The sequence below is a fragment of the Triturus cristatus genome, chromosome 8 (genome assembly GCF_964204655.1).
Source record: "Triturus cristatus chromosome 8, aTriCri1.1, whole genome shotgun sequence".
NCBI classification, from domain to species: domain Eukaryota; kingdom Metazoa; phylum Chordata; class Amphibia; order Caudata; family Salamandridae; genus Triturus; species Triturus cristatus.
The window spans coordinates 274,902,260-274,916,431 of record NC_140591.1 but is presented as its reverse complement, the minus strand read 5'-3'; the positions used below and the strand labels follow the sequence as shown (position 1 = coordinate 274,916,431).

The following is a 14,172-nucleotide window of genomic DNA, read 5'->3' as shown; positions in this document are numbered from 1 at the left end:
GTGACTTCGGCACGATGATGGAGAACCCCAGCAAATGCAGGAGATCGGCCGTAGTCTGAAGGTGGGAGACGACTGTCTGGGGCGAGCCCGCCTTCAACAACCACTCGTCGAGGTAGGGAAAGACTGACACCCCTGACCTGCGCAGATGGCCTTACCAGCTATCACTTTCGTGAACACCCGAGGGGCGCTGGTAAGGCCGAAGGGGAGCACGGCAAATTGAAAATGCTCGTGGCCTACCGTGAACCGAAGGTAACGCTGGTGGGCCGGCAGGACGAGGATGTGAAAATATGCGTCCTGCAAGTCCAACGCTACCATCCAGTCTCCAGGGTCAAGGGCAGCAAAGACCTGAGCCAGAGTCATCATTTTGAACTTTTCCTTCCGGAGGAAGCGGTTGACGTTCCGGAGGTCCAAGATGTGACGTAGACCCCCTTTGTCCTTCTTGGGGACCAGAACGTAGTGGGAATAACAACCACTCCCTACTTCCGGCCCCGGAACGCACTCGATGGCCCCCTTGGCCAAGAGGGTCGTAACTTCCTGCTGGAAAATTGCCAAGTGATCCCCGACATGCGGTGAAACTGAGGTGGCATGGCTGGAGGGGTGGACTGAAAGGAAAGGGAGTAACCCTTGCGGATGATCTGAAGCACCCACGTGTCCGATGTGATAGCGTGCCAGTGGTGGAGGTGATGGCGGATCCTGCCACCCACTGGCGTGGGGTGCTCCACAAGGCTCGGATTAGGAAGGTTTGGAGGTAGAAGCAGTGGGGCGGAAGTGGACTGACCCCAATGCTGATTCCCAGACCCGCCCCTGCGGAAGCCGCGTCCGCGGCGTGGCTGGGTCTGCACAGGTTTGCTGAAGGAACTCGCCTGGGCCCCTCTGCCGTTGCGACAAAAGGAACGAAAACCAGGAGTGGCTGTGCTTTTCGTGGAAAGACCTAAAGACTTGGCCGTAGCCCGCGAGTCCTTAAAACGCTCCAGCGCACTGTCGGCCTTATCACCCAACAGGCGGGTGCCATCAAAGGGCATGTCCATGAGTGAGCTTTGTACATCTGGCGAGAACCCGGTAGATCTCAACCAGGCATGGCGACAAAGCGCCACAGTCGTGGAAATGGCTCCACCGCGGTGTCCAAACCACACAATGGCGAACCTAGCCGCATCCTTACCATCGGCAACAGCTTGAGACAGAACAGCTTGGGCCTCTTCAGGACACTGAGGCAACACCTGTGCAACGGCATCCCACACCGCGTGGGAATAGTGGCCCAAGAGGCATGCAGTGTTCACTGACCGCAGCCCTAAGCTGGCCGAAGAGAACAACCGCTTGCTGAACTGCTCCAGCTTCTTAAAGTCCTTATCCGGCGGAGCCGTGGGAAAGGCACTCTGGGACGTCGAAGCTTGGATGACCAAGCTCTCGGGCATAGGATGAGTGGTCAGAAAGGCAGGGTCACCCGTCGCCGGGCGATGCCGCCTGGCGACATTCTTATCCACCGGGGCCCCTGTGGCTGGGTGGGCCAAGGGACTCCCAGGCTCGGAAGGAGCCGCAGGGGCAGAACCCCTGTCCCCCTCGTCCGCATCCAGGGATCGACGTGGGGACGTCGGAGAGCGACAACGCTTCTTCGACTTCTTTTTGTGTCGCCTCTTATCCGAATCCGAGGGTGAAGACTTGGAGCCCGAGGAGCGATGATGGTGGCCCCGCGAGAGTTCCCTGGAGCGGCCTCTGGACCGCGAACGGCGTGGGGACGTGTGCCGGACCTCAAACAGTTTCTGGTGCCGCTCCCTCAAGGTCTTCGGGGCCATGGCCAAACAGTCCATGCAGGCCCGGGAGTCGTGGTCGCTCTCCAGGCAGTAGAGACAGACGTCGTGGGGGTCCACAAGACTTAAAACCAGGCATCCCTATGACACCAACTCGAACTTACAGGAGACAAAAAGTCTCAAAAAGATAGTCAAAAAGCGACTAAGGTACGTGCTCTAACCAGAACTGCACTTAATGCCGCGGAAAAAGGAAGAACTGACATCAGCGTGCATGGGTGGCGCCTAAGTAGTCTCCGTGACGTCATCTCGGCGCATACGACGCCAGCGACGGACGCAGAGCCGCACGACGCCACCTACTGACACGCAGGGGTACTGCTAACAAAAAAACTTTCCGGATCCAGTCTGACGCCTGGGGATATTCGAAGGTAAGGAATCTATCACTAACGTGTCTCTTTCAGATGAGGTCTTCTTGGAGCGCACGGCTTGGAAAGCGCCATTGGCATTCAAACCCCTCTGGGCGAGGGATCCTCAGCTGGAGCTGAACAGGTGAGTGGTCGGAGTATGTTCTCGGGAGCATCCCAAGTGTCTGAAACCAGTTTGAAATAGTAGGGGAAACTAGCCAAAAGTCAATTCTGGTCCAAGTGTTATGTTGGCCAGCATAATGTGTGTATTCAGTGTGGGTGGGACTGCGTATACGCCAAATGTCAAGTAGGGGAAATTGCTCACAGATGGTCAAGAGAGCACTTCCAGAACACGGTTTGGTGTTGGGGGTTGAGGCTGTGCTGTCCAATGCTGGATTGAGGAGCAAATTAAAATCTCCCCCCACCAGGAGCAGACAAGGGGCTAGTTTTAATAACTGGGCATACAAGGAGTGAAAAAATTCAGGCGAGTCAGTGTTCGGGCATAAACACACACCAGTGCCACCTTGTGTCCCATGAGGAATCCCGCAACAATTATGTATCTACCCTCCTTGTCACTGACAACAGAGCTTGAGCTAAAGGGGACTCGCTTGTAGATAAGGATGGCCGTACCTCTGACATAGTTGCTGAAATTGGCAAAATACCTGTGTGCCCCCCAACTGGCAGCAAAACGGAGGGAGTCAGTTTTGGGTAAGTGCGTTTCCTGCAAATACGCAATATCCACCCCATGTCTAAGGAGATAATGAAGAACATGCTTTCTTTTACGGTTATCGTTGAGGCCTCTGACGTTCCAAGACATAAGGGACAGACCTGAGGGACCATCTATATTACCCAACTGAGCCATTGAGAGTGTGCATCGAACATGTCATGTACCAACAGCAAAGACAGCAAAACAACTGTGACAGTGAACAAACTTGAAGCAAATTACAAACGACTGAGCCAGAACCTTGTGGTCTACTATTCAAGAGATTAACTAAATCCCCCCTCCCCCCACCCAGCCTCTTCCAAAAAGGGAGAGAGGCATGTCCCAAAACTGAAGGTGTATCCCGATATACCAATAACCCTTAAGCTGCAATGGAGTAAACCCCAACAAGGTATATTCAAATATCAAGAAAGTGAACCAAAGGTATACACCACGAGGTGTGGCAACGCCACGCCAGGAAAACAGTCATTAGAAACATACTGTGAACTTATCGTAGATATCCCATCCTAAGAATACCATTAGTTTATCGCCTGTAGGATGATTGATCAGCCTGTGCCTGCGCTAGAAAACAGTTCCATGCTTGCGTTGGAGCCGCAGCCCAAGGGCGAGGATCTATCCCCGTTTGTCCCTGACCTGCCGTTGTTCTGTTTGTGGGTGCGGCAAAATTCCAGCGCCTCCGTGTGGCATTGACCCCATTGTACTTGCAGCGGGCTTCCTGCACCATGAGAGTGAAGTCAAGATATAGCGCTATTTGGAGCCTTGCCAGTCAGTGTCCCCCTTCTCTCTGGCGAGGCGCAGGGCGGTATCACGGTCTCGGAACTTGATTAAGCGAGTGATGATGGGCCGCGGGGGAAGGCCTGGGTTAGGCCTGGGGCCCAGCGAGCGGTGCACCCATTCTACCGCAAATCCTGGGGTGAAGGATTCCCTGACAAACATGTCTGCCAGCAATGTCTCTACGAAGAGGTCCAGGCGGCCTGTTAAAGTGGATTCTGGAACCCCCAGAATGTGGACGTTATTGCGCCAACTGCCTCTAGGTCTTCGTTCTTCATCGCCACATCTTTAAGGATGCGCTCCAGCCTCTTGAGGGATTGCGCCGTGCCGTCCTCGATGTCAGAGATACGAGCCTCTGCAACGTCTAGACGCCGGTCGTGCAATTGGATTTTAGTCCCCATATCTTCCAGGCGTTTGTGCAGTGTGTCGAAGCGGCCATCAAGCGCACGGAAACCAGCCCTCATCTCCAGGAGCAGCCTCACCCGCGTGCATTAGCGCACACCCAGAGCCCGGAGAACTGAACAAGTAGCGTAGTGTAGGCAGGCACGGACCGCAGATCTTAAAGGCGGCGCCAGGCAGGAGGCAGTCGTCCCAGGCAGCCCGAAAGGTGTCAGGGCCGCAGGCCTGCAGGTCATCCCCTGCCACAAGAGAGCCACCAGACAGCAGGCGCGGCCGCCCAGCCCCCCACGCCACTCCGCCCGCACCCTCCCAAGGGCTTAGACGATACTGCCCAGGCCCGCCGCGGGCCCGGTCCCCGCAGGGCCTATGGGGAAGGGGGGGGGGGGGGGGAGTGGAGGGTGCAGGCCTACGCAGCCAAACAGGCCGCGAAACTGAGAAATGAAGGCGGGGATTGGAGGGGGGGAGAGCACAGACCGCCACCCGCTCACAGCGGACTCACCCGGTGTCGCTGCTTCTTCTCCGGCAGGGGATACAGCCGCGGTAGGCATCCGATATATGGGTAGGCCTCGTGGATCGTGGGCGAGGCACCAGTGCAGGCGCGCTCCTTCTCCCTGCTTCCCGATCGGCGGGCGCCTCACGGAGCTCCTGGATACGTTCTGGGCACAACTTCTTGGTCACCGCATGGTGGGCCGCTTGCTGGATCTAACTGTTGCGGCGATGGCGCGTTATTCAAGGGGATATTGCTGTTGGACCGTGATCAACTGGCGGAGCTTCAACGCCATGCGGCCATGTTGGTCAGCGACTTTGCCACCGAGGGACCTGCTTATTGATTGGTCAGCCCAAGCATGGTTTAGCCCTAGTGTGTATACCTGAGAGCTTTAGAGGCCCCTTAGGCACTTAATCAGGCTGCAGTAGCTCTGTAAGATCATTAGCATTCGCCTCCATAGTAGGTAGTTGTAGATTCAGTACTTCTGTCGCCCTCTGGATAAAGACAGCGAAAGAGACGCTTTCTACGCTGGCAGGGCTGGGAGGAGAAACAAGGACAGTATCTGTAGAAGTGTCCAGGCCACTGACATCTTGTAGTTCCTCACACTAATTGGTCTCCTCCTATTGGGGGCGAACGTCACCCTCCTCATCGAAATTGTCAATGACTGAATCAGTGCCATAAAGGTTGCTTTAAGTCGGAGCCCTACTGCATGGTCAGGGCTAAGTACCAGTATTTGAAGGGCAGCTGACTAACTGAGCTCTGGCTGTACAGAACACAGCATTGGTCGAGGTAGATTCTGCTTTGAGTCAGATAACACAATGGGCTGCAAATCTTCCTCCAATGTTAACACTGGGGTCAATGCGGAGGGAACCGGCGCAGCGGGTGGGACAGGGACTGAAGTCAACACAGAAGCCAGTGCTGAACTTAAAGGATGTTCGAGTAGTACAGACTGCGCCGATGGTGGGTTTGCTGGCTGAAGTCCGACTGGAGGTCCCCTGCGGATCCTTTGGGGATGAAGACACACCAGAGGGAACTGCTAAGGTTTCTACCTCATCCACACTGGCATACCTCGTTAGGGTCTGTCACAGACATTTGTTTGTGACAGTTCCTGCATGGTTTAAGCACTATTGTCTTAGGAGGTGACATTTCCCTTGCTCAATGGAAAAATCTTCAGAAAAAGTCTTGAAAACACTAAAGAGTAGCTGTGGATCCATGTCTGAAGGAGTAATAAAAAATGAATTGACAACAGCACTCATGGCAGGAGCTTATATTCATCTCTGCTCTTCACTTCCAGAGCGGAATTATGTCAGCAGTGAGGTGCTCAATGCCACCAACTGGCGTGCCGAAGCACTCCTCTGAGGTTTCTGGATCAAGTCTGATGCTTCTAGAAAATTCACAAAGTGAGGAATCTGCAGTTAGAAGTATCCATCAGAAAAATAAAACATATTGATCATTTAATGTCTGAGCGAAGACGCTGCTCATGTCCTTTGGCAAGGTTGGCAATTTTCTTACAATCTCTTTGGAGAAGTAGAAACATATTTCTGATTTTCTTTGCTCATGGAGGCGCATATTTTAAAGCTCTCTGGGACCAGATGTTGCATCAAAAACTATAGATCACCTGTTGGTTGCCTGTGATGATTCACAATGGAACAGGGGTTTGAGAATGGCTTAGACCAAGTAGCTAGGATAGAGTCAATAAGGGCATTGTTGAAGGGCAACAAGGGTTCAGAGGTCGAAAGCACAGGTTGCACAATTTTCTTGAAGAGATTGCTCTAGTCTCTTCAGTTGGATGTAGTAATTCCAGGACTTCTAAAGTGACCACAATAGACTCTGCTTACAGAGGGCTCAATGGATGGCCCACCTCAAAATTGGAGCTGTCCATCTACCAGTGTAGGTCTGGGTCACCCAACTGGAAGAGAAGAACTGCACGTCAGACAAGGGATCCATTTGCTGTTGGTGTTAGTGCCTTCAGAGACATCACTGGAAGGCCCTCAACCACCATCTGGTGTGAGGAACCAGCAGGATGGACGAGGCCATGAGCCAAGCAGGTGTGAGACCTATAGAACCAGGAACTGCGACTGCATTAAAAATCTCATGATCATCTCTAGAATGTTCATGATCCTCTGAGAAGTAAGAAAGGCCTTATGCAGGATGTGTCTAGGACACCGGGGGATTAGTCTTCACCAACCAGCTGTCACAGTATGGAAACAGACTTCTGACAGCCCCAGTGAATATGCCTCAGCTGCAAACACTGGAGTGAAAAAACAAGAAGCAGTCTTCTGCCCGAGTGTCAAGACTGCAAACTGATAGCACAGCAAACATCAGGACATGCCTTTGACAAGGGAGATTTGGAAGATAGAAGTAAGTGTCTTGGATGTCCCAAGAAGCCAATCTCCCACATACAAGGCAGCATCCTGGCTCAGAGATAACATCTTGAATGTGTCTTGCTGAATGAAAAAGTTCAAAAGGCACAGACCCTGAATGAATCTCAGACATACCGTCCTTCTTGAAGATCAAAAAGTAAAGGGAGCAAAATCTGGTGCCCCTTTCTTATGGAGCGCCATGTGTAAGACTTCTTAGTTCAGCAAGGACCTCTGCCTACAAAATCGAGGTGTAGACCGAAGAGCACATAGTTAGGGAAAGGTAGAGCGTAACCCCTGCAGCTCAACTGGATGACCCAGTGGTATGTCATGATCAAGTCCCAACTGGTGGAAAAGTGGGAGACACTTCAACCCCGGATGATGATGGTTTATTTGGGGGTGGGGGAGGGGCTTTGAATCATCTTCTTCCGTGCATCCATAATTCTAATTTAGCATGATAATGGTGTCAGAGCTAGAGCCGAACAACTTCTTCACCAGGACAAATTACTCTTGTGCCACTAAGATACTTCAGCCAACTTAGAAGGCAGAGCATGCAAAGACTCTGAATGCAAGTCCTAGACTGATCCTTGGAGCAGCATTGTGGATGATGCAGGACAGAGAGGGGATGGTGTTGGGGTCCGCAACTTCTTAGGTGCAGTGTAGAGACAGACTGTGGAAATGCGGAATTTTTAGACATCTGGGTTGCAGCTTCCAGAGTCGCCCAGGGGAATCCACTCTAGGAGAGTGGCCAGGAGAGTATTCGAGCAGTCTTGAAGATAGCTAACAAAGCCAGATGGAAGGCCTCAACATGACTGGGGTTGGCAGTTGGCATCAGAAATACTGGCAGACTGTTTTGCAACTTTGTAATTGACTCAGAGCCTGACTTCTGGGACAATTTTGTGACTGAACGGTTCTAAGAATGGGATTGTTTCTCTGAAGAAGAGAATTTATCCTTTCTGTGGCATTTTTTTTTTAGAAAGATCTTTTTTGGATATCATTCCCTATCTGGAGACCTACCTGTAGGAGAAAGGATACCCTGTGCTGTCACTTCATGCCTTGGCCTTCTGCTTCCTGAAGACCTTCATGTGTATTAAGGACCACAAAACACACGCCACAGCATTACTGCTTGATGCAAGACATCGTGGTTGTGAGGATCCAATAAAGATTGCTGCTGCTCTTACAACAGGGATTTAACAATTAAACTTTTGACATTTAACCTTGTCGCTGTCATAACTTAGCACTGCATATCAGGTCAATATGCTGTGAAAAATCAGAAACTTATGTCAGTGCACCGGTTGGAGCTTATTATACGCAAGTGATTATATGTCTGGAAAACAGAGTGATGGGTGAAGCTTCATGGCACAACCAGGTAGCACTCCAGAGCTGCTGTTAGGGAAAAAGTTTTTGGGACTGGTCTCACACCTACTGCCATACTCCGTGTGAAGAATCTGCAGAAAGATGTATCTATCAGAAATTGTTTGTAGCAGAAAGGCAACAGATGCAATAAAACACGTAATAAACCTAGAAAAGGGTGCAACCAACACATATACAAGAGAAATGAATAACATCTTTCACATGTATTTTGTTAAAATGTATAGCAACTGAAGATGCGTAAAACCTATAAATATTAATATGCAAACATATCCTTCGGAGGTTAGTATCTAATTGGTTGCAGAAGAACATCATAGTTGAAAGTTGAAAAAAATTAGCAGTGCTACCGACTACTTCACAAAGGTGAAATCACAGAGCTTGGATGGTTTAACTGCTTAACTCCATTAAAGGCTCTATAACAAATTATGAAGCCTGATAACCAAACATTTCTATCAGTTTCCTTGACACAAACCTGAACATTGACAGGGTTGGTTGGTCAGTGTCAACTGCACATTTTTTTAAAAATTATTTATGGTTTGCAATTAATTTTTACTTTTGTTCTGGTGCTTGTGAACAATCACACATGCCAACAGCACTGGCACACTGACGACTCACAATTTGGCTTATATCTCAAAATAAGCTTACTGAACAATCACCAAACCAAAAAGACACAGTATGAAGAAAAGGCCACGGAGTCCTTACATTTTGGCATAGTTTTGTTCCCCAGAGTAATGCTCAGCAAAACTTTCTAACAGGTCGCTTCACGCGGGAATTCGTTCTCGTTCTCTCTCTCATTCTCTCTCTCTCTCATCTTGGCAATAAATTTAAGATTAAACTATAAAGCTAAAGTATAGGTTTTTTTATTTGTGGTTAAAAAAACAAAATCATTCATGCATCTTAATATTTATTTGTGGAAACGAAACTGAAGAAATCCCTTAGTACCTCACAAATTTTACTTACCTGGGTTCTTAATATTCTTAGTTGAACTATTCCTTCATTCTCCTCTTCCCTCATTCTTTCCGTCGTGAGCTGCAACCTTCCAATCAAATTTATCTTTCCCCTTTTCTGAACTTTAGCATTTTTTCTGAAAAAAGGGAGTATTGAAAGTAAGCAAACAACTTAAGTTATGATGTATACATCTGGCACTTACTTTAGTTAAGCTTATGTTGCTTACCTGGGTAGCTAACAGTCTATAAATGTCACGTTACTTCTAAAGTCTACACATTTGTGGAATAATTTATTTGGTAAATTCTTATGAGCAAGTACATGTGCACATATTCAGGCACCCCAAGTTTAACAGGAAAGATAGATCACTGTTACATGCTCTTAACACAGCATTCCTGGATCTCACGGCAAGGGAGGGGCTCCACCAGATTCGGTCTCGGAGTCATGACCACTTCAGAAGAAACCATGCGAAATCAACTCTTTTGAAAAGGGACATAGTGTGATCTGGGGGAAGAAGATGATGCACTGTAAAATGGCCCTTGAAGGAAAAGAACATAGAACTTCTGAATAATGCTTTTTGAATGTTGCTTTCTGGAAAAAATGAGAAGTGAATTCAACATATCAAAAGAGCATAAGTGGGAAATATAAGGTAGATGGCCTGATGGACAAGTTACTTACCTTCGGTAACGCCTAATCTGGTAGAGACATGATCTAGCTACAGATTCCTTACCTTTGAACTTCCAGGTGACAGGCTGGATTTGGAAGATTTTTCTTAGCAGTACCCCTGCGCGCCAGTAGGTGGCATTGGTCGACTCTGCGTGACATCGTCGTCGTCGTCAATGTAACCGCCACTTCAGCACAGTGACGTCAGAACTTTTCATGACTTTCCACACCAGAAGCGCAGAGCCATGAAGTGACTGACCATAGTGTGTTAAAAAAAAGCTAGGGCCCTAAGGGGAACCAGCCCTGACAATAAAAACAATTCCGCAGTGCGGGGAGGAAGGGTGTGTGGGTAAGGAATCTGCGGCTAGATCATTTCTCTACCAGATACGGTGTTACCGAAGGTAAGTAACTTGTCCATCTGATAGAGACATCTAGCTGCAGATTCCCTACCTTTGAACAGATACCCTAGCAATTCCTTCCCCGGAGGAGGGACTACAGAAAAATTTTAGACCAGAAAATCCTGCAGGACAGAGCGGCCAAATAAACCTTCTCTGCGAACCTGTGAATCCAGGCAATAGTGTCTGGCAAATGTGTGCAGAAACTCCTGTGTGGCAGCTTGACAGATATCAGCAATCAGAACCCCACACTGGAGGGCTGTGGTTGCTGCCTTTGCTCTGCTGGAATGGGCCCTAAGGCCCACCGGAGACTGCTTCTATGCCAGGAAGTAACAGATTTTTATACAGAGGGTGACACGAGAGATGGTCCTCTTTTGAACTGCACGCCCCTTCTTTGCTTCCACGTATCCTATCAAGAGTTGGTCATTCACCCAGAACACTTTAGTGCGATCGAGACAGAATGAGAACGCCCTTTTATGGTCCAGACGGTGGAGACGTTCCTCTTCCTTGGAAGAATGCGGAGGTGCATAGAAAGGGCAGAGTAACTATTGCAGATGAAAGGGAGTTACAACCTTGGGCAAAAAGGACGCCTTAGTTCTCAGCACCACTTTTTTAGGAAAAAACGTGAGGTAAGGAGGCTGTGATGACAGTGCCTGCAGTTCGCTCACCTGAAGTAATTGCCACCAAGAATGCTGTTTTGATAGTGAGCAATCATAAAGGGCAGTTGTGCATCAGATCAAACGGTGCACACATCAAGAAGGTGAGGACTAAATTAAGGTCTCATTGTGGCATAAGAAAAGGAGAAGGGGGGGGAACAAGTGGGTCAACCCCTTCAAAAACCTCTGCACCAGAGGGGACTTGAAAAATGAAGGCTGGTCTGGTAGCCGAAGAAAAGCTGAGAGGGTCGAAAGATTGCCCTTCAGAGTGCCCAAAGCAGAACCCTGCTGGGTCAAGGAAAGGTTAAACAAAAGGATGTCTGCTTGAGAGGAAGACAAGGGGTCAATGGACCTTTCTGTACAATATTTACAAAATCTGTTCCATTGGCAGGCGCATACCGATTTTGTGGAGGGACGCCTGACTGCCAGAATAACCTCACAGACTTCGGGAGGAAGGTGAAAAGCTGTCAACTGTTGCTGCTCAATGTCCACGGAAGGAGGTAGAGGGTGGACAGGTTCGGGTGGAGGACACTCCCCTGCTGCTGCGACAGAAGATCCTCCCGAAGGGGCAACCTGATCGGAGGATCGATGCTCATGTCTAGAAGCTTGGGATACCAAACTCTGTGCCCAGTCCGGAGCCCCAAGAACGACTTGTGCCCGGCCGCTCCTGAACTTCTTGAGCACTCTGGGCAGGAGTGGTATGGGTGACAAGGCGAAAAGCGTTGCCGAGCGAGAGCTGCCTTGGAAACTCCAACGCACAAAACTGCTGACATTGCGCGTTCTCTTCGAAGGCAAACAGATCAAACCGAGGCTCTCCACACTGCTGAAAGAGATCTTGTACCACCCCCGAATGGAGACGCCACTAGTGATAAGCAAGGCACCTTTAGCTGAGCTCGTCCAAACTGGTGTTCAGAGAACTGGCCAGGTGTTGAACCACTAGGGAAATGCCCTGTTGTTCCAGGTCCAGAGACGCAGGGACACTTGACAAAGAGTCCATGAACCCACTTCACCCTGTTTGTTGCAGTACCGCATGGCGGTAGTGTTGTCCTTTAACACCTGTATCAGCCTTTCCTTTATGGATGGTAAAAAGGCTGTCAGTGCCAGTCGGATTGCCCAAAGCTCCAACAGGTTGATATGGAGCTTGGATTCTGCCGGAGACCAGAATCCTCTGATCTCCACCTCGCTCAGATGGCCACCCCATCCCAGAAGGGACACATCCGTCAATACTGTGAGATCTGGGTGGGAAAGGGGTCTGCCCTTGATCCAATTGAAGTATGTTAGCCACCACTGCAGGTCTTTTGCTGTTCCCTCTGAAATCTGAACCAGGTCGGTGAGATTTCCTCGATGCTGTGCCCATTGGAACTTCAGGTCCCACTGCAGAGCCCGCATATGCCACCATGCACGGTTCACTAGCAGGAGACAGGAAGCCATGAGGCCCAACAATCTCAGTCACGCTCACCGAAATCCAGGATAGAGGCTGAAACATTGGTATCATAGCCTGAATATGCTGGACTCGCCGTTCAGGAAGATAAGCCAGAAACTGCATCGTGTCCAGAACCGCTCCAATGAAAGGGAGCGTCTGAGAGGGGGTCAGGTGTGACTTTGGCACGTTGATAGTGAACCCCAGCAAGTGCAGAAAGTTTGCCGTAGTCTGGAAATGGCAGACAACTGTTTGCAACAAACTTACCTTCAACAACCAGTGGTCGAGATAGGGGAAGACTGGAACACCTGATCTCCGGAGATGGGCTGCAACCACCACCATCACCTTTGTGAACACCTGAGGGGCGCTGGTGAGGCCGAAGGGGAGCACTGCAGATTGAAAGTGCTCGTGGCCCACTGTAAACCTCAGGTAGCGACGATGGGCAGACAGGACGGGAATATGAAAATAGGCGTCCTGAAAGTACAACGCTACCTTCCAGTCTCCTGGGTCCAGGGCAGACAAGACCTGAGCTAGGGTGAGCATCTTGAACTTCTCCTTTTTGAGGAAGTAGTTGAGGGCTCTGAGGTCTAGGATAGGACGAAGGCCTCCGTTCTTTCTTCGCGCCCAGAAAATAGCGGGAATAGCAACCACAGCCTATTTATGGCCCGGGAACACGCTCTACAGCCCGCTTGGCCAAGAGAGTCTTGAATTCCTCGCGAAGCAGGGCAATGTGATCCTCTGTCAGCCGATCGTATACTGGAGGCATAGATGGAGGGGTAGTCTCGCAACACTCACCTGTCCGATGTGATATCCTTCCAGTGGTGGCGTACTCTGCCCCCGAAGGAAGGTTTTATGGTGGAGGAGGGCATCGTAGCTTAGCTCAACTTCTGGCCTCCCGACCCACAGGGCTGCTGAGCTTGCAGGGGCCTCTGGCTGGAATAGGGTCGGCAGCCCCTTCCGTAGCCACGAATGGAGCGAAAAGCAGATGCCAGCCGAGAAGTTGTGGTGAGGCTCAATGACTTGGCCATGGCCGGCGAGTCCTTGAAACGCTCAAGGGTGGCATCTGCCTAGTCTCCGAAGAGACAGGAGCCGTCGAAGGGCATGTCCATGAGGTTAGCTTGGACATCCCCCGAAAAAACAGACTTTCTCAGCAAGGCATGGCGACGTACGCCCAGTGTTGTGGAAATCGTTATGCCCAGCGGGTCTGTTGAGTCCAAGCCACATCTGATGGCGAACTTTGTTTCGTTTCTCCGGTCTGAAATAGCTTGGGAGAGTAGAGCCCGGTCCTCCTCTGAGATCCTGGGCAGCGCCTGCGGAACAGTGTCCCACATAGAATGGGAATAACGGCCAAAAAGGCATGCAGTGTTCACTGACCGCATTGCAAGAAAAAAAATGTCCAGTCTCTTGGATTCCCTGCCCGGGTTGGCAGAAGGGAACGCGCCACGGGAAGTGGAAGCCTGGACCACCAAGCTTTGTGGGGTGGGTGGTGAGGAAAAGTGGGTCGCCAGGAGCAGGGCGTGGCGGCAGGCAATCGTCCTATTCACAGGAGCCCTTGTGCTGGGTTTGGACTAGGTCCGTTAAGGCCTCATTAAAAGGCAGTAAGGGTTCCGGCTGGAGACCTAAGGCTGCAGGACCTCTGTTAGTCTTGACTGCCACTGTAGGGAAGTGCAGGTCCAGGACCTCCGCAGCCCTACGCATCACCATAGCAAATGATGCCCCCTCCTCCGCAGCCAAGGTAGGTGGCGACAGCATGCCAGAGTTTGGGGAGATGTCCAATCCACTGGCATCACCCAGTTCCTCGTACAAGTTCATATCTTGTGGGTGCAGGATTTCTAAGT

The 14,172-nt window shown here is 50.4% G+C and overlaps 1 protein-coding gene across 2 annotated transcripts in view; it reads right to left on the bottom strand.

Moving 5' to 3' along the window:
* CUL5 (cullin 5) overlaps window positions 1-14,172 on the bottom strand; it is a 677,835-nt gene that overhangs the window by 46,575 nt on the left and 617,088 nt on the right. For both annotated transcript variants that reach the window (XM_085621507.1, XM_085621508.1), the window contains one exon: window positions 9,216-9,339. In XM_085621507.1, coding sequence (XP_085477633.1) covers window positions 9,216-9,339 — 124 coding nt within the window. The remainder of the gene's footprint in view (window positions 1-9,215; window positions 9,340-14,172) is intronic.